This window comes from Octodon degus, unplaced genomic scaffold (assembly GCF_000260255.1).
Source record: "Octodon degus isolate 3935 unplaced genomic scaffold, OctDeg1.0 scaffold00023, whole genome shotgun sequence".
NCBI lineage: Eukaryota > Metazoa > Chordata > Mammalia > Rodentia > Octodontidae > Octodon > Octodon degus.
In genome coordinates this window covers 17,246,725-17,269,437 of record NW_004524599.1, presented here as the reverse complement: position 1 = coordinate 17,269,437, position 22,713 = coordinate 17,246,725, and the positions used below count along the sequence as shown (strand labels likewise).

Here is a 22,713-nt window from a genome sequence, read left to right as displayed (position 1 = left end):
AGGGCAGCAGAACTCTCCAGGAGCATCTGTGGGGTTGACTATTGGCAAGAAAACCTCTCACTAATTCACAAATAGCTTTGGTCAATCCTGGACAACTTGGAATCAGGTGTCTTGCCACTGGGTCTCTCAAGGGCAAAGGACCCTGGTGTGAATGGCAGGGGTCTAGGCTTACTTTTAGCTCAGCTCCTGTGAGTTTGCTGGTCACTAAGTGAGTTCTGGTTAGAGCTATGTTCCAAATATTCTTATCAACTAGGACCACAGGGAGCCCTTGTAATCCAACTATCACCAGAAACTACTCAAGCACATGGTACAATTTCCCAACTCTATACAGTATTAACAGGTATTCAAACATATTCTTTGCTCAAAAGGTCCCCAGGTCAAATAGGTCTGGGGAACCCTATATCAATCTGAGCACATTCACACAAGTTTTGAACAGTCAGTCTTCTTACTATAAAGAGATCTGCATAACTTTACGCATTTCTAGCTCTGGACAAAGCTCCTAAGACTGTCACTTGCAGCAAGAAGGACTGTGATGTGACCATGCAGGGGCTCGAGAGAATGTATGCTGAAAAATCAATGCCCCCCCCCAAGAAGTTAGACTCTTTCCTTGGCTGTTTGTGGCTTCTGCTGCCTCAGCAATGGCTGCTGGGTAGGCCTCAATGACTGCCCTGTGTACCCCACCTCACCCTGGCCATACAGCTGTGGGAAGCTCAGCCCAACAGTTCAGACCCCGGAGACATTTTACAAGTCTGAACTGCAGTTTAACTACATGAGAAATGCCAATGTTTTAGAACTTCTATTTGTGTAAATTAAGCATGTACAGTCATTAGCATTGTAGTAATTATTTAAGTACTATTTTTTTGCTATAAAATATAGCATCATCTGCACATGTTAATTATAGAAGCTGGGTGATGGGATTGTGGGGACTTAGGGTAAAATTTAATGTTATTTTATACATTTAAAAATATTTATAATAAACCACTAGAAAAGATGTAATTTCCTACAACTTTATTCTAAAAGGACAGTTTTTATATTCTTTCTTCATTTCAACTTGAAATACATTTTATCTATTTAAATAATTTTTAAAGCTTTTTGATCTAGTAAGCAGAACTATAAATAGATATTAATGAATTGAAATTAGCAACAGGAAATGACCGTGTAAGTTGTAAAATTGTTTACAAGACAGAGGTAGGCTCTCATCATGTATGGCTAGCACATTAGCGTTAATTCGTTTACAGGGTTGTTATTATATCCTTTTCAAAGATGGATAAACTGAGATATACAGACTTGTGCAGCTGAGTCATCCATTGGGCTGGGTGGGATCCTCTGTACCCTGTCTGAGAGCACAAGGGATGAATGATCTCTATTCTCCATCAGGGAAACCCATGTACAAGTAGAGAATGCACACATTACTTTATTTGAAGGACTGGAGACATTTTTGTGCTTAAACTAGCAGGACTGTATGATGGAGACGTGCGAGTGAGATGCTCTTGTGACTTGTTTGGTACACTCGCCAAGAACTCTCCACCTTCGGGCTCTGACCCTTTCAGGATGCCCATGTGTTTTAAAATAAGCCATGCCTGGCTCTTTTCAATTTCATGATTGCTGATTTTTTACTTTGGCTATATACTTAATTCTAGCATAAGTCTCTAAAGTAACCTCATTTTAATACATTTAGAATTGCAAAGAATCTTAGTATTTCTTTACATGGAGAGAGGTAAACTATGGATTCTTACTCAATAATGGCTCCTTTTCAGAAATTTAAACTTATTTTCAGAACACATAAATGAGAACTATAAAATGCTTCTTACATCATCAACATATGTTACTTTTAGAATCCCAGGAGAATCCTTAATATACAATACCCACTTGTCTCCTGGAACAAGTCAAGTCTTGGCTGTCAAGGACCATACCTTAACTTTGTGTGTATGTGTGTATCCAATGGAATGTGACAACTTCACAATTTTATTAAAGGGCCCAACCACCTTAACCTTTGGAGATATTCTGTCCTCTGTGGGTGTTCTGTACTGACACTATTTGGCTAAGCAGTCATAAAGACAACTTCATTCAGGACAACCATTGTAAAGTATCTAAGTGAAACTGTAAATATTTTCATCTTACAAGAATACTGACATGCACCCTTTGTGCCATGGCCCGGGCTGTACCCTGAGCCGGCTCACAGATTCACAGGAGCTTTGCTGCCTGCACAATTATTTAGTAGTCTCATTCCTGTTTATTGCATTTTAAAAATCTATTTAAAGTATGTCATCTTGCCTCCTGATTGCAAAAATTTACACACATCCATTTTAAGGATTTAGAAGACATAGTGAAGAAAATAAAACATAACCTGCAACAAGCACCGCCCTCACGTTGGGGTGGCAGTTCCCTCACTCTCAAATCTCAGAGGTTTTTGAGTTCTAATATAAACTTCTCTTTTGTCCAAGTGGAACAAAACAGAATTGAACTGAATGAAATGTAATTTCTCTGGCTCGGGATAAATAGGGAAAGATTCTGGATGGGGGGAAGTGGGATACAGAATCTGAGAAGAGCCAGACAGAGCTGGCCACGCAGCTCTCAGCACAGCTGACTGCAGCAGGCTGAACGCTGCAGTGTGATCCCTGAGAAAGCTGCATTTTTATTTTTTAAAACTTGTCTTCTATTTTTAAGTAGCGAGATCCATTTACATTAGACAAGAAAGTTGTATGCTCTACACTCATCTTCTTTCTCCTACTTTCTTATACTATCTACAAGTATGGATATATATATAACTTTTTAATATTCCTGAAATGTATCTAAAGAGTACTGCTATACAGAGGTTCTTTGTAATTTACAGGTTTGTAGTTAAAACAATCAAAATATTATGCTATCGAATATTTTACATCAGAACTAATTTTTTTCCCATAATACACACTATTAGGTGTTTAAGCAATACAGATTTTTAGTTGTTATAAAAAAAAATAAATCCATTGGTGAAGCTGACCTTGGTGTTAGTGAGTGAACTCTGTGCTTGCTTTCTTTTGTAAAACTTTGAGTTGTTTTTGAATGGCACTAATGCACAAGGAAGCCAGATCTGGTTTCCCAGATAAGCGCCCTTCAAGACAGAAGAGGCTCCTGAGCACAGGAAATCTGCAAGCCCCTGAAGGAGGACAGGCAACTCCAGAGAATTTCCCTACTCTGTTCATTCATGTCTGGTCACATAACTGACAGAAATTTAAAAGCATACAAATCAGGGCAATCAATTTTTAAAAAGAAAAATCACACTATGCATTACATAACTTGGTAACCCAAACCCAAATGTAACTGTAGAGGAATCCCCAGGGCAAGAGTCTGAGCCTCCCTTCACCCCTGCCCATCTCCTGTGACAGCGTCACAGTAACACCTCCTCCACTGAGCAGCCTTCGCCCCCTGGCACACAAAGGCAAGAAGTGCGATGGTCCAGACTGAGCAGCAGAAACTGAATGTTTCTTAAGAATTGGACGCCCAGGAATTTTCTAGAATAAGGCAAATTTAAGGTCTTAGTTGACACAAATTGAGACTGCCCATTATTCCTCAAAGGGCTGGAAACCAGTACTTTCTCTCACCACTGGTTATGCAGGCAACTGAGTGGTGGGGAAGGAGCAGGCGCAGCAATGGGAAATGTGTCACCAGGTGGGAAGAGCAACACTAACATTTCCATCTGCATGCTGGTCCACCAGCCAGAACAGTAACCAGCACCTTTACTTTAACTAAATAGACAATTTGGGAATGAGTTCCTCATTCAAGTAACAGTCAGTATAAGCAAGATGCATGTCTGAACCACCCACCCAATTTAAACCAAACCAACATGAGTGTAGACTCATGTGCACTGCCACAGTTTGTGTGTCACCACTTTGTGGCCATGCCTTCCATCTACAGGCCTGCCAGCACAACAGCAGATGCAGCTCCTACCTCCACGTAGTCCTTGGCGTGGCCCCAGTCTCGCTTGGCATCCAGATTTCCCAAACTGAAACATTCCAGTTGTCCAAGGTAAATCTTAGCTACTGATCGGCTAATTTTTCGAGTAACAAAATTAGCTCCTAAAAGGAGACAAAAGATGTATTATCAGTGCAGCACATTCTGACATGCGACAGTTCGGTGAACCAAACCCAGTATCGGCCTCTGGGCATTTCTTTCATTTTCCTTCCCTTGCCCTTAAAAAAAGAAAAGAGATCATTAACTGTCAGTTAGACAAGTTAAGAAGCTCTAATTCTAAGTGTCACATCAGCTCTACTTTCATAACAAACATTTTTTTTCTTTGGGGGACATCTTAACATTCCTAATTTGCTACTTCAATGTACAACCCAGGCATTAGGCCAAAGAAAAGCTATCGGAATGCCAGTTTTTAAACAGAGAAGTCTAAAGGGCTGTATAAAGGGAAATGCCAGAATGGAAGACATACATCTAAGACCACCCTGATTTTTTTTAAGAACACAAACATCATATATTCCTACTAATAAGGCTATTTTGGGGTCTCTGGGAAGAAAGGAGAGAAGTAACCTAGTTCACAGGGTATAACTAGTTAAAGGAAACAAAACAGAAATGTATTTGGGCTGCCTCTCTCTTAACAAAATAAGTGGTAATCACTCTTATTTAGAAACCTGTTCAACCATTACATGCAAAATATGATGTGGTTTCAAACCAAAAGTTTCTCTGTACTACACTTACTGAAATGCCATTTTCCAACTTCATATAAGTGTTATCTACAGAAATAGGTTCCTGAATTTTGTATAAACATTTTGAAATGACTGGATGAAAGGCAGCATACACTGAAGAAAGTATTTGAATTACTTTAGGACTACAGGCACATGCCTGGATTTTCTTGACTTAGAATATCACAAAGGAACTTCATATCTGGGTCCCTATATGGATGCAACCTTACCAAGACATCATTTAATGCCAAAGTCTCAAAAGTAGTAACCTCCACATGAGCTCATTCATACAGTTCAGAAACATTAACATCATAGTTTATCAATACCAATAACTTGGCCTTTGTACTTTTGCAGATGAATCAGGAGGCAAATATGGTCTCAGCTTCCTGAGAAGTTGGCACCGGAATAAGGGGAACATTTCTACAAAGGTTTCTAAATTTTGTCACAAATACGCCCTACACCAGCTCAAGCACATACCAGACGTACACAAACCTGGGATATACACTTAGACCAATGCAATGCGATTGCAAAATACAGTAAGACTGCCATAGAAAGCCACATATTTAATTTCCTGTAGCAATTCATAGGGTTCGTGAAGAACTAAAGTTTTGGTTTTCCAAAGCAGTTTATAAAGCACCCAGAGATTTTTCAGAAAAGCCTTTTAAAATGAAGACACATTAATTAACCACAATTCTAAACCTATGACTAGTTAGCAAAATTTTATTTTGTTTTTCTACTGATTTGTAACAATAAGATTTAATTTTATAATTAAATTTGGGTCTTTAATGTCCGTCTTTCCTTCAATATCAGGATTATACTATCAGTGCAAAACATACTAGGTATGTAGGGATGTTGCGCTATTAGACTGCTCCTGATACTAACGTCTCAGTGTTCCTGCTTACCAGTAAACAACACGAGGGAGCCCAGCAGGGCCACCTGACCTTGTCAGTCTCCTCCATTCTCCCAAGCGGCACTCCTGGGCGCCTGCTCTGCTTGGGCACTGGGCATCTGGAGAGGAGGAGCCAGCACGCCCGTGCTGCCCTGCTCTGTCATTTGCATTTTTATGTCAGGACTGTTGATCCATTTTAAATTAATTTTCACAAAGGGCATGATGAACTGTCCAGCTGAATTCATCTCACACAGCTAGCCAGCTGTCCTAGTACTATTTGATGAAGAGGTTAATCTCTCCCCATTGGATTGTCTTGGTATCTTTGGTGAAAATTCAATCATAAAAAGAAGGCTTATTTCTGACTTTCAACTCTGTTTCATCAATCTAATGTATTGATCATTGTGTACATACCAGAGACTTCATTACTAGAACTCTTTAGTAAGTTTAAAATCAGAAAGTATGAGTTTTCCAAATTTATTCTTTTTAAAGATTGCTTTGACTATTTTTGTCCTTTGACTTTCCATATGAATTCTATGATCAGCTTCTTTATATCTGCAAAAATCCAACTGGGATTTCTTTCTTTTTTAAAAAAAACAAATATTTATTTATTTATTTGGTACAGGGTCTGGCTATACAGCTTGGAGTCATAGGGATCCTCCTGCCTCAACCTCCCCAGTGCTAGGATTATAGGTGTGGGCCACCTCATCCAGTTTCAGGGCCAGTATTGAGCACCCAGGGTTCCAGGGCCATCACAGCATGTGCTACCAAAGATTGAACCCAGGTCCTTGAACTTGCCAGACAGGCACTTAGACCAGTGGCCTATCTCCCCAACCTTCACCTGGAATTTCAATAGGGATCACATTAAATATGTAGACAAATATGGGAACTACTTCTAACCTAACAATGCTTTCAGGTGCATGAATACCAGATGCCTACTTGCTTAAGCCTTTTAAAATTTCTTTCAGTAATGTTTGGCAGTGTCCAGGGAAATATTTTTATACTTCTCTCATTAAACTTGTTTCTAAATAGTTTATTCCTCCTCACCTTGAAAACAGAACTGTATTGTACTGCATTTAGAATTGACAATTGAATTAGAAATAGAATTGCATTCTTAATTTCATTTTCAGGTTAATTTTAAACATTTTGTTTTGTAACCATGTATTTTACTAGTTAATTATTAGGAAGAGTTTAAAATGATTTTTCGAAAATCTGTTCCCCTTGTTTTGACTCTTTATCCCATACATTTAGGTGGGAACTGTTTGAAATCACAGAATGTGATGGCTTAAAGGTCACTCTTTGCAGCCATCCTAGATATTCAGGTGAGGCAGTGAGGTGGGGATGGGGGGCGGGAGAGACTGTCCCCGGGTAGGACAAGTGTCCATGCCTGACCCAAGCCTGGGGCACTGCTTTCTAGCCTCCTGCTGCTTGCCCTGCCCATACAGCAGAGCAGGGGGCACCTTTCCCCTAAGGACAAGGCTCTGGCGGTTGTGGATTACATCACATATGCTCAATGGACACCTATACTGATTTTAAGTACATGCCAGATTTCTAAGGCTCCTAAACCAGCAGACCTTAGTTAGGAAAAAGACTAAGGAAAGTTAGTCCTATGAACTGAGCAAAGACCAGCTCTGTGATCTTACCTAAAGCACTCAACAGGCCTGAGCTGTAGTCTCATCTGTAAACCACCTGCACGGTAATCACTTACCATTCCAACTGTTTATATACAGGATGACCAAAAACTGAATATTGTTTCATTAACTTTTATAAGATAACAAGAAATATGAGCAGGACAATTCTATCACATTTCTTCAATATAAGAACTGACTGGGGGGCTGGGGAGATAGCTCAGTAGGATAAGCACTTGCCTAGCAAGCTCAAGGGACTGAGTTCAATCCCCAGTTCTGCAAGGAAAAAAAAAAAAGAACTGACTGTTTGAAATGACACCTGCCCAAGAGATGCTTGGGATATGGTATATAGAGAAACATGCCGCGCAGGGGGTACTCAGGGTGAACTGCAAAGTGGGGTACACTAGTACAGATGAAATGGCATTACAGGCCATAAATCACTCCAGAAATATAAGGAATATTTTCATATTCTTGTGTATAAAATGCTAATAGTTTTAATAAGAAAATCCAGATAATATGAGTAATGAATTCTGAGTTAGCCATTATTAATCGTTATATCAAAATGCTCATGGTATCCACAATTAAGTCTCAATGAAAAGCCTTGATTTCCAACTGCTTTTTCAGCCACATCTCCTAATTGTCTGATTTTGAGAGTCTGAGATTAAGCAAACATTTAAACGAACAGTCACTTCCAAAAGCAGGCTGTGAGCTCACAGAGTAAACACCAACAAATACTTCTGGAATCATTTCAGGTTACTCATTCAATATGAATTCATTAATCTACAAAAGGCAAGTACTCACAAAAATTTATACTTGTAAGAAAGATTAGGGCTCAGGTGCTAGAACTGATGCAGTGAAACAAACAGGACTCCTGTGCAGGAAGAACAGCCAGGGAGGAAAAAAATGCAATACTAGAAACACCAGTGTGCTGGATCCCATTATTTCTCTAAATGCAAAAGTAGGCCTCTAAGCATTTGGAGGAAAGCAGGCAGGAAGTGGGATGCCAGGGCCAAGCCACAGGGGCTCAAGGGGTGCAGGAGAGAGCACAGGAGCTGTTGTGGCCTAGGACGGGGAAAGGTCTGCCAGGCAGCAGGACGGAAGGAAGCTGACGCTCTGCGATGGTTATCTGCACCTGTGCTTCCATGGCGTGGCAGTGTCCACAGCTCTCAGCGCCCTATCTGGGGGACACCGTCTGCACTAGGCCCGCAGGAGTACCCACCTCCATGGCGGCAGGACACTGCCCCGCCGCACAGCACATCTACTTGGCATGCGCTCCTGCTGTCTGAGAGATATTGTGATGAATCTTCCATAACAGCAAGCTTTCTCTTCTCCATCTCAGTCTCTGTCTATGTCTCTCTTGATTTTCTTCAAATGACTTTCTCCAGAGCAAACCCAAAGTCGGGAGAGTGTTAGACTTTCTGATTTTACCTTCTAATCCCTTGTTATGTTTTTAAAAAACATGTTTCATTTACTTTCCCCCTTCTGAAATAATCTGGGCAATTCCTTACAGCCATTTAGTTTTCCTCCAGCAGTTTAATCTAAAATTTAACCTAACCAATTCACTCACGCATTCTTTCTTCCTTCCATGAAATTCTCTTTGGTTCTTTTTAAATTCTGCCTGGGCTTTATTGTATTTGTTGTTGTGTGCTTGATTTTTTTTGGTGCATCATTTTATTTACTTCAATGTGTTTTAGTAATTTCATACTATGAATTCCACAGTTTCAATACTTGAAGCTCTTGGGGGACGAATTTTTTACTTGTTCTTTTTGCTTGTTTTGATGGTGGCTTGTTTCGCTCTGACTTTAGAGGTTCATCTTTACCACCTTCCCAATCTGCTGGGGAACAAAGGACATTTACAAGAACAATGACTCCCCCAAAGAGGGACATTGCTCATCTCTTCTGGCAGCTGGGACACCCCACAGCATCGCCAGCACAATCATGTGCTGCGCTCCCACCTCTGCCCAAGCTGAGCAGAGAGGAAAGGCCTTCCCTACTGGCTCAGCAATGGCCTCATGCTAAGTGAACAGCGCCAGACCACACGCCTGGAGTTAGGAGGAGGAAGATGACAGACTCATGAAATTAAAATCTGTACTGTCTTGTGCATCTGCATCTGATGTGAATCACTGAGACCCATATTTTTATTTTCATTTTAATTCAAAAAACTTGCTTTATGTTTTATTTTACATGGACATGCCTGTGCAGTGAGGACATGCATATAAAAGTATGTTCAAATCTAAAATTGTCTTTTTTTGTTCACACTATTTCACATCCCAGGCAAAATATACACATTGGCTGGGGAGATAGCTCGGCTGTCTAAGTGCCTACCTTGCAAATACAAGGACCTGGGTTTGATCCCCAGTACCACATGCTGTGCCTGAGCTGTGTAGTGAGACCCTGTACCAAATAAACAAACAAACAAACACATTTTTCCTTACAAAGCTCTGGACCAGAAGATATAGGCTTTGTGGTTCTGTCTTTCATGGGACCTCACTTCCTGTGAGACAGAGGAGCCAGGCAGCCATGGGCCTAGCCAGCACCAGCCCACCAGAGATGGCTCAAACACAGTCAGCACCGGCCTTCCTGGCTTTCCTCTGACTCACTGTGACATCAACATGCATGCATGTGTGCGTGTGTATGTGCATGTGTGTCTGTGAGCACTGTACATACAGTCCAGTTAAATTAAGCTTGAGCTACGGTATCATCGGGCAAACCAACATCATATCTCTGTAGTCAGAGACATTCTGAAACAGAAGACAAAGGAAAAAATGACAACATTTATAAAACATGTACCTTTTGCTCTCTTTTCTTGAGGCAAAATTTAATATGAGCATCTCAGGCTGCTACAGTGGAAGAGAAGAAATAAAGCAAAAATTATCTGTCCATTGCTCTAAACAAGATCAACTGTTTCAAATAAGTTACTTCCACGCCCTAAACCACTCTGTGGACCCTAGCATTGCAACAGCGTCTCAACACGTCTGAGTGTGTGGCAATTCCTACTGTCTGCAAGGCACAGGTACCGACTGGGTAGGCACACACAGACATCCAGATGGATGTAAAATGTGACTGTCAGTATCCAAATAGCATTTGAAATAACCAAAATTTTTCTAATAAAAATTCCATTTCAGTGCTCAGGACTTCATCCAAAAGCTTTTGATTTAAAGATTTCTTTGGAGTTAGATAAAGTACAAAGACAGTTTGGATGACAGTCATTGTAAAACAGAAATCATTCCAATCCACCCTGAACCCCAAGTGAACCTCCGCCACGGGGCCCTGCATCTTTCCCCTGTGGTAATCTCTGGCCACCCCGCTGAGAGCTGCCTGGGCCACGGCTCAGGGCAGACAGGGTGTAGAAAGAAGAGACACTGAGAAGGTCACGGCTGGCTGAGTAGACTACTGAGATCAGAGAGATCGTACCTCATTTGCTCACCAAGTCCTGCCAAGAGCAACACTATTTAACTGCAGGTACTCGGAATCCAGCAGGCATGTTTAAAGGGATCCCAGGCTTGAAAGAGGGCAGCTTACAATGTGCGTTTGTCAGGGAGAAACCCCACCTTGGGCAAGCATTTATAAATATATGCTTAAGGACAGACGCTTGAGCCACTTCACTATTTGCATCAGATGTTCAAGGCATTTTCCACTGATAATTCAGACCCGGAAGTCCTTGCTTCAGAAGTTTCCAACTTTGGCATTGATGAACATTTGGGGGTAATGATTCCTTTTTGTGGGGGGCTATACTGTGCATTCCCAGCTTTTACCCACAGATACCAGCATCATCCAGTTAGTCACAACTGGGACGACTACACATAACACCAGTATTCCTCAGGGAGACAAAACTGCCTGTGATCAAACAAAACAGCCTGACACATAAAATCCCCCCAATCAAAATGAGTAGACAGAAAAAGTGAGCCTTACTTGAAGATAGACACTGCTTCTTTCTGCATTACAATTTTTTGCTACATTGTCCAATATATCAGGGAAGTAAGGAATGTGAAATACTGAAATCATGATGGGACCGAAGCACATCTCTCTGGCCTGTGGAGGAGGGCAGAGGCGGAGAGCACACATTTGGGAACAAGGAGGAGTAGCCATCTCTCAAGTCTGCATGATGGCAGAGACCAGCAGGCGAGGGGACAGAAACAGTCCTCAACCCAAACCCACTGACACCACACTGGTGGGAGGCAGACAGAACAGAAGGAGGCAGCGAGACAACAGCCGAGGGCGAGGAGGCTGCAGGGAAGTGAGAGCATGGAGGACCTGCAATCTGCAAGTCCCATGGACAGGAGGAACCCCCCCTGGCAGGTGAGGACAAAGGATGGAGAGGTGACCACGGAGACCAGCAGCATGAAAGTGACCCGTGTGAAGGCCCCCAGGGGTCCTGCTCAGTCTGCAAGATATGTGGATAAAGCCCAAAGGGTTCGAGAGAGCAGAGGCTGGGCATGGCGCTGCAGGTCTGTCAACCTAGCACTATGAGAGGCTGAGACAGGAGGACCAGAGATTGAGCCTCACCTGGCCAACGCAGCAAGACGCTTTGCAAAAGGCATGGGGGTGCCGCAGACGGAGTTCTGTGTAAACTCCCAGGGTTCAGTCTTCTATGATGGTCCTGACAGAACAGCGTGACTCTGCCCTGGGACTGCAAGAGGCTGACCCGAGCAGGCCCAAAGAACCCCCTCTCCTGCCAGAGATCGAGGGGTGGCCCCTGACTGGGGCGGGCGGGCAAGGACACCTCCACCTCACTGCACATGGGCTGAGAGACATCTCTGGACAGTGGTGAGACAGAGGCTTCACAGAACAACTGCTCTGAAAAGATGAGGACAAAGCAAGAAAAAATGGAGGCAAGGAGAACCCTGAAGATACCTCAGTTTCTGGCTTCAGCTGTCCCCACTGCTATTCCTACACTTGGAAAATAGCCACACGGCCCTCTGTCTCTATTCAATTATTCTGCTTAACCTCAGTAAGAGATTTTGCCAACTCAGAATGCCAACAGACGCACAGGTCCCAACTCAAAGACCGATTCCATTTGGTCTGGGCCCTTATTCTTTTCTGTTCTGGATTCTTGCCATTGCTGCCACATGCCCTTCTTGGCCTGCACCTCTTCCCACACAAAATCTGTCCTAAAAAATCATGGTTTCTGAACATGGATCTGACCGCAACTCACCCCTCTCTCTCCTGCCATCTTCATGGTACTGGAAACTGAACCAGGGACTTTGCACTTAAGCCACATCCCCAGTCCTTTCTTACTTTTTGAGACAGGGTCCTGCTAACCTCCTGGGAAGGCCTCGAACTTGCAGTCCTCCTGACTCTGCCTCCCATAGTGTGTGGCCATGCACAGCTGACCCTTTACTCCTCGAGGGCCAGAAGCTGTCCACAGGCCTGCAGACCCCTGTGGGACTTGCTGCGCACATGCCCCTGCACCCTGCCCCCAGCCCTTTCCAGCCACTTCCCGCCCTGTGCAGACCCTGAGGCAAGCGCTCGGCTTCTCCTTTTCTAGTAGGGAACATGTCTGGTCACAGCTGCACGCTGCAAGCCTCAGTTCCACAGAAGGCTTCTGCTCCTCCATCCCGCGCTGGGCCTGCTCTCCTCCACGCCCTTCTGTCACCCCCTGCAGTCTTCCTGCTCCTGCCACTCTCCACAGAGACTCTTAGTTTAGTTCTCGGAACTGAAAGTTTTAAAAGACAGGCAATTGTGCTTCTGTTCTTGCATTAGGACCTTTCCATATATAACGTTAGCTCAGCAAAAGCCTGTTGGTTTATTTCTTCTCCTATAACCTGAGATTCTCAAGGCAATTACTCAGAAACTGGTTGGCCTGTGTTTCCAGGACATGCATACTGGTACGCATTAGTAAGACCACAGGTGCCTGTTATGAAGAAACCCATCTGGCCCTGGGCAGGACTCGTCCCTGCTGACACTGCAGAGAGCCTCGCTGCTGCTGTGAGACACACAAGGAGGCAGGCGAAGGGTGGATCTACCGGAGGAGAGAAGTTAGTTTGTGTAAACAGAGGTATAGGCCTGTATGCCATCATCTTTAGTAACCAACTCCTTTTAGTAGAAATAATTTATCAGCATTAAACAAACAACTCTTCCCACATCAATCAATATTATGTTTGGGCTTTATTTCAGACATGATAGAGCTATCTTGTAGAATGACAGTGTTCCTACTTCTATTTGACAATACTTACACTTAAACCATTTAAATTAAAATTCTCCTTAGCTTCCCTCCTGACGCAGAAAAGTAGTGACAACCAAGAAGTAAAGCAGGGCTACTTCATATAAATTTCATGTTTAAAGTAATTTTAAAGAAACAGTATTGGCTTATAGCCACCCCATGTGGACTGCACAGTAAGAAAACCTTCAAAAGGGCTTTGATTCAAATTCTTCATCTGATTGCAAACTAGGGTGAGACAAATATCCACAAGATGAGGGGGCTGTGTCTCCTTTCACCATGGCTCACCTGGCCCTGCTGAATGGCTTCTGCTGCTCCCCCGGCCATGGAAAGGCAATACCCTGAAAACAAGGGCGTGCAAGTGCTATTTATTCACCCAAGGAGAGCAAGAACACAGCCTCCTCCGAAATAACTGTTGCTCATACTTGACTAGGACTTCAAACAACTGTTTGAGAAGGGTCAGACACCAAAGGCAAAAATAATTGAGAGAAAAGGCTGATTGCGCGGCGCTGTGTCAGTCAGTGCACACGGCCACCACTGCTCACATGGGACACGCGCTGGGGCAGGACGATGGCGCTCCTCCCGAGGACCGCGTCGCTCTCCGTGGGCTCTACTTCAGAGCTGGCAGAGCTGCCTCCCGGAATGACGGGGTTCCCACTTGTAGCCGTCCGTGCTCACATTCTTGCTGAGGTTCCCCTACCCTGTGGAGCTGCACACCAAGGTCGGTCCACAGTGCCAGGCAGGTCAGGCAGGTCACGCATCAGGCCCACCAGAGCCATATGGGGGAGGAAGCACGAAGTTTGCTTTCTAGAAATCAGGCAAGGAGCAAAACAAGCCTTTGGGAGGTATTTCCAAGGCACGCAGACAGCAGGCCACACCACGCAGGGCGATGGGCCGTTTCCCTTCGTCGGGCCACAGGAGCCCTGCCCTCAGCGCTGGAGGCCGCACACTGGCTCCTGAGGCCCTTCCCCACATGATCTGCACCGTCGGAGCTGCACAGCAGCTAAGAACAAGCACTGGCCACAAAATCCTGAGCAAGTGGATTTAAGTACATACACACACCAATAGCACACAGAATGCTGAACAGTGAGAGTGCCTGCTGTCCAGCAGGGTCGCCGATGCAGTGTCCGCGGGGTACTTTCCACACACTCGAGACCACAAAGCACAGCTGTGAAAGCTAACAGACTCAGCTCAGGACAGCTCTGCCTCAGTTTCTCTGTCAACTATGTGGGAAATGCAGTTCAAAGATTTTCTTCAGTGCTCCTTTTTTTTTTTTTTTTTTTATGTGGATCTGGGGATTGAACCCAGACCCTTGCGCTTGCCAGGGAAGCACTTATTCCACTGAGCCATCTCCCTGGCTCCTTCAGTGCTCCTTTAAAAAAAAAAAATTAATGCTAGCTAGTTAAAAATACAGTAACATTTTTTCGCATTCAATAAACCTAAAGGGGACTGGAACAGAGCTCATTTTAAGCTCAAACTTTTTTTTTTTTTTTTGCGGGGCTAGGGATTGAACTTGGGACCTGCCAGGCAGGTGCTTATGCTGCTGGGCTATCTCCCTGACCCACAGAACTCAGTCTGAGAAATGCAGTAAGCCAGACGGGCCAGGCCACTCTAGGAGTGGTGTGCCACTAAGGACAGACACCTCGTTCTGGAATCCAGTCCCAGTTACAAACCCCGCACCTTTCCTTACTGTGGCAGGTTCTCAGCCTCCCAACGCACATCTCTTCACCCACTGACTGGATATAACCTGTCCTACCATGTCGTTTGCCACAAGGACTAACCTAGGAAGGAAAGCCAAGTGCCAGTGCGTGGTGAGGTGTTCATGACTGTGGTCAGTGCACCAGCAGCCCTGCAAGCTGAAACTATCAAACTTGTAGGCTATTGGCTTTAGCATACTGCATTTCTCAGGAAGGATCTGTGTCTAAAATCCCAGTCTTGGAAGCACTGAAGAGTCCTGCCAAGGAAGTGGGGTATGCTGCAGACACTGGAAGGTGTCCAAGGCTTTGGAGCAGGAGCACAAAGAGCAGTGGAAGAAGAAAGGTAGACTGTGCAGCAGGTGCAGCCACTGTAGACCCCCAACAGGCACAGCGTCTAAGAGGACAGGTCAGAGCCCCCTCAGGGATATGCCTGTGGCCTCTGTGGGGCAGAAGCGCCACTGAGCTCCCAGGCAGGTTTCACAGGGTGCACTCACATCTTGCCATCACCCAAAAGCAGCCTAGAAATGTGATGCATAATCGTCCACCTTAGCTGAGCCAGTGGCACACACCAAGTTCTCCTGCCATGCATTCCAGCGTCCCTTTGCAGGGCTGGGATGCAGCCCTGGGCCTCAGGCCTCTGTGGCACGCTCTCCTCCAGGTTGCTCCCCAGGGCTCCCTTCCGCACACCCATCCAGTGGGTGTCTGCGCTTGTGCTAATGCTGGGCAAGGAGAGTAGACTCTCTTCTTTCACATTTCCATTCCCCTCTTTGGTTTGCCTCCTAGGGAAACACTTCCCTGAATCACAGATTAGGAGACATTGCACTTCTGAGGAAATGTGCACTGCACTCTGCCAGGGTGGGGTGTTGCTCCCAAGCTTTTATCAACATGCATGTTATTCTTAAAATTTAAGAATAAAATTTACCTGTGTTTCCCTAAGAAATGCCTTCCTCCTCCTTAAAAAGCAGGAGGTGCAGAGGATCCTACGTGACACAGAGCCAGTGTTGCGCTGCTTCCAGGGTACCTGTGCGGGCCTTCCTTAGCACTGAGGCGCTGGGCTCCTTGAGCTCCACTAATGAGATCCTGCTGCGCACCTGCCATCCTCCACCCAGAAAGGGGTTCTCCGCGATCTTACTAGCTGCATGTCTTCACTGTGCACTCATCCTAGGTATGTCCCCCTTTAGGGCCTCTGAGAAATCTTTAAAGCACAAGCAGAAATAGAATAGAAGAAACAAGGCAAAAGCAGCCTTTCTCTACCATCGCACCCTCCTCACACCAGAAGCTTTCGTTTGATCTATCAATGTGATCTGTCCACAAGAGCAAAGTGCACACAGCGAAATCTGGTAATTACACCCCTCCGCACAACACAAACATGGACACTACTCAACACTTCACGCTCAGTATCCTGTGAGTCACTCTACCAGCCCTGTCTCCTTTAATTATCACTCACCAAGCTTAATGGGTCAGTTTGTGCAGAGAAAGCGAGGCATCCAGCCCTTCGTTCATTTCCCCCTACTGTTCTCATCTACTATTCTAGCTGAAATTGAGAGGTGGTGCAAATTGAGTCCATTTTTCCAGATGGGACATCAGTGATAGCGGTGATAATGGTAATGTGATAATAACTTTACTTATACTATTTCCTTTAATGCCAGTAACAACCCAAAGACCATCATTATCCCATTTTACAGATGAGTACACTGAGGCTCAGGGAGACTGAGAACCTCGCCTAAAGTCACTCATTTAGGAACCTGCAGAACCTGAATTGAACTGAAATAGTCCAATAGTTTCGTATCTTTATCTGAACCAATTAAAAGGGGGAAGGGCCATGATAACTCAGTGGTGTAGTATGTGCTTAGCATGCACAAGGTGCTAGCTCCCTCTCTAATACCCCACAGAAAAACAGGAGAATAAAGCTTTGTAACAGGCAGTGACACGGAAAGCTCATCCCAAATTAACTGTGGAAGAAGAAAAGCCCAGATGTTGTGCTGGAAGCAGGGAGTAATTCATCTTCAAATTTACATTATTGTTATAACGATGGGGCTGAGGGTACAGGTCAGCAGTAGGGCATTTGCCTAGCACCACTAAACAAACAAAGGACTTACGTGTTTTTTATTAGTATAACCAAAAAGTAAAAAGGCATTTTCTTTTCTGGTTTGAAATTTTTAAAAACAAAGTCACACTTACTTACGACTTTCACAGGCCCATTAATACTCAAGGGCTTCATTAATTTTGTCAAGTGTCTTGCCCAGGCCTTTGACATCTACCCACAATTCTTTCATTCACATCTTTTTTCTCCCTTGTTACTTCCCTAATCAAATGTTAAATGGTTAACCTGCCAGAATCTTGATAGCAAATAGCTTTCCCTTCGATCCCAGCAACCCTCCAGCACTGATTACTGCAATTCTAACTGCCGTGGTGGGTACCCTAATTCGTCTGTAAACATCCCTGACGTGGTCTTGGCATCCAGTTCAGACCACGCCCCACTGGCAGGCCTCACTGCATTCATACTCCTCACCGTGCTGCCCTGAGCCAGCCGCCACCCAAGCCCAGCTGGCAGAGCTGGCTCCGCACGCAGGGCCCTTCACCTTGGGAGAAGGAGAGTGAAGACACCAGTAGTGCAGCAGGGCTCAAGTGGAAACGGGGGAAGAGCGCAGGAGGCCAAGGGGGAGGGAAACAAGGGAAGGTTCACCTGCACACCTGGCGCCAGTCATCCTCGCTGAGGCAGGTGATGACAGGCATCCTCACCTGCTCCATGTGCAGATGAGGAAACTCAGCTCCGAGCAACTCGCCCGAGTGTGCCTGGCTGGGAGGTAGCTGAGCTCTCATGCGTACCGCCTGGTCAGACCTCAGAGAGCTGCACAGCCGGAGGCCGGACAGTCCTCAGTTTGGTTTCAAACATGTATGCTGCAGATTCTGCAGCATTTAGAAACTCACATACAATCTGAAAATCTCCCATAGCTCCAGTCCATTGGCGTGAGGAGCTCCATTTGGTCTGGTGGTAATAGCCACTGCCATGAGACCAAGGCTGTTTCCAAAGACCTCAAGGTTAAGCAATTCTACCTCATGTCTCCATGGGGTAACGTGGGCCAGACAGCACTGTGCCAGCCAAGTGTGCACACTGCGTGGGGGCAGCACACTCCACGTTGAAATTGTCACACATGATGTCACTCTGTGCCCCAGCCAGAAAGGTGACCCAGAAGCAGGTGGGTCTGGGTAGTGGCCAACAACCTAACCATTTATGAACAGACAAAATGGCATTATGCAGGGTCTATGATGCTCTACTGGGCCCCGCAGGGGTGTACTTCACCCCTTGGTTTCACAATGACCAGCTGACATTTGTTTCACTGTTAAGACTTGACCCAGAGGCACATTTGAAAGAAATTATCAAGCACCTTTGACAGAAACACAATACAATCCTGAGCCAATTGATGCAGGTTTGCTGGTTTCTTAACACCTTTAAAGCAATATGATTTCAATTTGCTAGTCTGAATGCCAAATACTAAGCACTCAATACTTAGTCAAACTAAACACCTACTACTTTTTTGAAGGTTATTTTATTTATACATATATTATTTATATGGAGAAAAAGTAGCATTTTCTGTCCATTGTGATTAAATAAAAATAATTATTTAATTTCTATCATTCATTATATTATACCCTAAAACATTAAGCTATCTCTGAATTTTAACACTTCTAAAAGAAAATTCTCATTTATAGTAAACCTTTCACACTAATATTACCATAACCCTACAGTTCTAACAATTGTTTTATACTAAAAGCAGAACATGAACTCCACAGTTTATCCTCGAAGGAGCAATTCACTCTGCTGTAAGTTAACCAAAAGGCACACATGTTGATCTGCTCGGGGTAGAGGAGGCTCCTAGGCCCCTGGCTCGCTCTGTGGGCAGCAGCTGGCTAACTTAACAACTGGGCCTCCAGCGAGTGGTGATCCTGACACCAAGTCTGCTGTCTGGGCCATCGTGAGTCAGGTCTGCCCTGCAGCAGACCCGAGGCCTGAGGCTGGAGTGGCTTCTCAGAGATACTTAAATCAGGAGGGTATATAATGTTTGCTACAGCTCTAAAAGAATTTACTTCAAAGCAGGAGTGATGGGTAAAGACCAGCAAGATACTACTCTTACCCATGACTGGCCTAGGTTCTGCTTTAGCAACATTTTGGGAGCAAATCTGTGTCCAAAGCTTCTCTTGCTCACTGCACTGCACACTGTGGACTGGCTCATTTTCTTTGAGGAGGACTGTCCTGTCCTGTGTCCTACAGGGTGTCCAAAATGTGCCTGGCCCTGTCTGTCAGATGGCAGGGGTTACCCCTGCCTGCAGTTATGAAGCAAATATTGCCACCTGTCTCCCAAGGGAGCACGTCATGCTGACCCCGCCATTCAACTCTCTACCCCATTTGGGAAACTGGATCACACAGTATGAATCTCACCTTTACAGCAACATACAAAGAATAATCTTCAGAGGAAAATAAAGGGGAAATTATTTAAATATTATAATTTTGAAAATTCTGAAGATTTAACTTATGATAATAAATACAGACATTTTGAGAAGCAAAACACTTGGTGTTATGGTTTGTGTCTAGTTGTCCCCTCAAAGCTTCATGAAGTTATGGGGCGGACTTCTAGACTGTGCTTAATTCATGATCCAGTGCTGGGATTATGGGTGTAAGTGCTAGGCCCAGCCTGGGGCAGATAAACTGAACGCAGTATGAGGGAGACAGGCTTGCTCTCTGTGGCCACTGTTGCCACTACTCCCATTTGCTCTTGCTGTCTTGCTGTTTTCTGCCATGTTGCCACTCTGCCTTGGAGTCAGCTGAGTATGGACTGAAACCTCCACTAACTGTGAGCTAAATAAACCTTTCTTTCCTTAGTTTTATATGCCAGAGGGAACAAACAAATTTTGTGTGTTAGGTATCTTGTCCCACAATAAGAGAAAAGTAACTGAGACGCTTGGCAACTAAAAAGAAACTCAAGACTACAACTCAAAACGATGGGTTATGAACCTTACAATAGCAAAGCAGCTAGGCGAGGTGAACAGTGTGTTTAGACTGGTCTATATCATTTCTTAGGAAGCCCATGTGTAGAAGAACGTGTCGTATCATCTGAAAATGGCTCAGTATCTAAACACCAGCAGCACACCTTCCAGTGATGGTAGTCTCAAACTGTTAATTATGGGTATATTTAAAGTGCTTCCTAAGTCCTTATTGTCCATGATTTTTAATCTATCATATTAGTTCTATTCTCATTTAAGTTATTTGTGTCATATCACACATTTCTATTTAAAATTAATATTTTATTATGATTATTTCTGCTAAACACTTGAGTGAACTAAGCTAGCTAAGCAATACTTTTTGCAAAAGACAAGAGTAACTGAGAAGTTTAATCCCCAATTTCACCACTTATTTTATAGAAAAGTCCAAGCAGCCACCCTGTCCAGGAAAGACTGATCTCTATTTCCAACTCTAACATTCCCCTGTATGTGATGTGACTTTTGCATCTAGAGATGACGTTCCCACGACTCCTCCTCCCTCGGGCTTATCGTAGCATCAGTGCCATCTGTTCAGTGAAGGACACTGGGTGCCTCGATCGCATGCGGCCTCAGTGTCTTCATTGATGAAAAACGAGGGATGGCCTAACTTTTACACTTCTTTCTCTCATAAATTCTGATGGCATTTTGTGAGAAAAATGGTTATTCTGCAGGATTTGTTAAAAAGAGGAAATAGCTTTTAACGGGCTATTATACTATTTTAATAAGAAGAAATTAGGGAAAAAATAGAAATATATACCCATTTTCATATAAACATAAAGAAATGTGTAAGGTAATCCAAAGTACTTGAAAAGTGCTTTTGGAATATTAATCCCCAATGCCATAGGCACTCAAACCCGCTCAGTGGTATAATATTTTTCACTATTGTAACACTTGATGATGACAACTGAATGGATCTGATTCCTGGTCCTGGAAAAGATAACGAGGAAATGCAAAATAAAGTGAGCTCAGGCAGCAGCCTGTGAGCAGTGCGTGGGCTGGCAGGCAGCTAGGCTCCTGGGGAGGTGGCGTGGAGGAGCTCTGGGAGGAAGCGCACTCCCGGTGGCTTTCCCTACATTCCCATGATCCCAGAGAGTCAGCACAGCTACACAGCAAGCAGCAACCGCCTGGGTAAGGCGTCAGGCCAGCGGGAGGGAAAAACAGAAGATGGAAATCTACTGAGATGAAAAGCTCCTTTACCCGGAGCTGTGTAAAGAGCTGGCATCCAACCCTAGGGAAGGTTAGACAAGCGGTTCAAGTGCTTTCTACCTCTAAGCTGCATCCTTAGCCCCAAGTACTCCCTTCGCAGACACTCAGAGGACAGTAGGAGGAGAACGGAAGACACTGCCAACATGGAGCATGACTTCTTACTCAGGCGAGAGACATCCAAATGAAACCAACCGCCACGTGTGACTCATGCTGGTAAACGAATGGCCTGTGAGGACAGTCCACTCAGCCAAACGTTACTTCCTCAGTCAAGCTGGAAGCAGCAGTCAGCATATTGCCCACACTTTCATAATGGTCAAAAGCCTGAGATGAGTCAACATAAAAAAAATACGGAGTGACTGGAAATCTGAACTGACTTCCCTCTACAAAGCCAGCGTCTTCAGGGTGTGGCCTGAGTGGCCGACATTGGGCAGCAGTGATCTCACCGGTCATGCACCTGGCCCGGCCCTCTTCTCTAAGATGACGACGGCCTGGGAGGTCCTGCAGAGGCCTCAGCCCTCCTTAGCTGCAGAACAGCCAAGCTACTAACTCCACACTCACACTGAACAATCACACCCAAAATCCAGGGCGGAAATCCAGGCATGCTCAAAGTCAACTATATTTCACTCTTTACTCATGGTATTCTTAGTCATTAAAATCAGGAAATCAAGTTTATTTTATTCTTTTTAATCTTCTGAAACTAAAATATAAGGTATATCTCTTATTTCTTTCATTATCCTTTGATCATCATGCAAAATGTTGTATATGGAATACACTTTTATTAACGCTATGTATAATCTGTAAAAGTACCCAAATCTGTAAAAGGAGGGCCAAAGCACTGTCAACAGGCTAAGAGTTACAACAGTTAGCAAACTGATTACATTATCTAGGTGGCAAACAGTGGACATTTTTGTTTCTTTACTTCCTAAAGTAAAAATCACAACTAAAACAATATTTTTAGACTATTAGTCTTGTTTTCAATGCCCTGATTTGCAGGATACTATATTTATATTGGAGTAAATTTTATTACCGATAAAACTATGTTCAAAACTTCAAATATTCTTATTTATAAGCTATTTTGTTTATTTATTTTTCGGAACCGGGGATTGAACTCAGGCCCTTGCACTTGCCAGGGAAGCGCTTATTCCACTGAGCCATCTTCCCAAGCCCCTTTATAAGCTATTTTAAAGCAATTAAAATCTTTTCATATTTTCTCATGGTTTTACTTATACAATTAAAATCTTTATGACAGCATAGTCTTATTAGCTGTTTATCTTTTCAAGAAATTTAATAACAAGGGCAAAAATCTGTATGTCAATCTCCTTGGAAAAATTAAAATAGTTCTAGATAATAAGGAAATGCTCCTAAATAGAGAATATACAAATCTATATTTATAATAGAAAGGTGTCACAAAGTAACACTACATTTATGT

The 22,713-nt window shown here is 44.0% G+C and overlaps 1 protein-coding gene across 2 annotated transcripts in view; it reads right to left on the bottom strand.

The window, feature by feature from the left end:
• Positions 1 to 22,713, bottom strand: part of Gmds (GDP-mannose 4,6-dehydratase) — a 577,953-nt gene that overhangs the window by 290,845 nt on the left and 264,395 nt on the right. For both annotated transcript variants that reach the window (XM_004628408.3, XM_023712142.1), the window contains exon 7: positions 3,928 to 4,055. In XM_004628408.3, the coding sequence (XP_004628465.1) occupies positions 3,928 to 4,055 (128 nt within the window). The remainder of the gene's footprint in view (positions 1 to 3,927; positions 4,056 to 22,713) is intronic.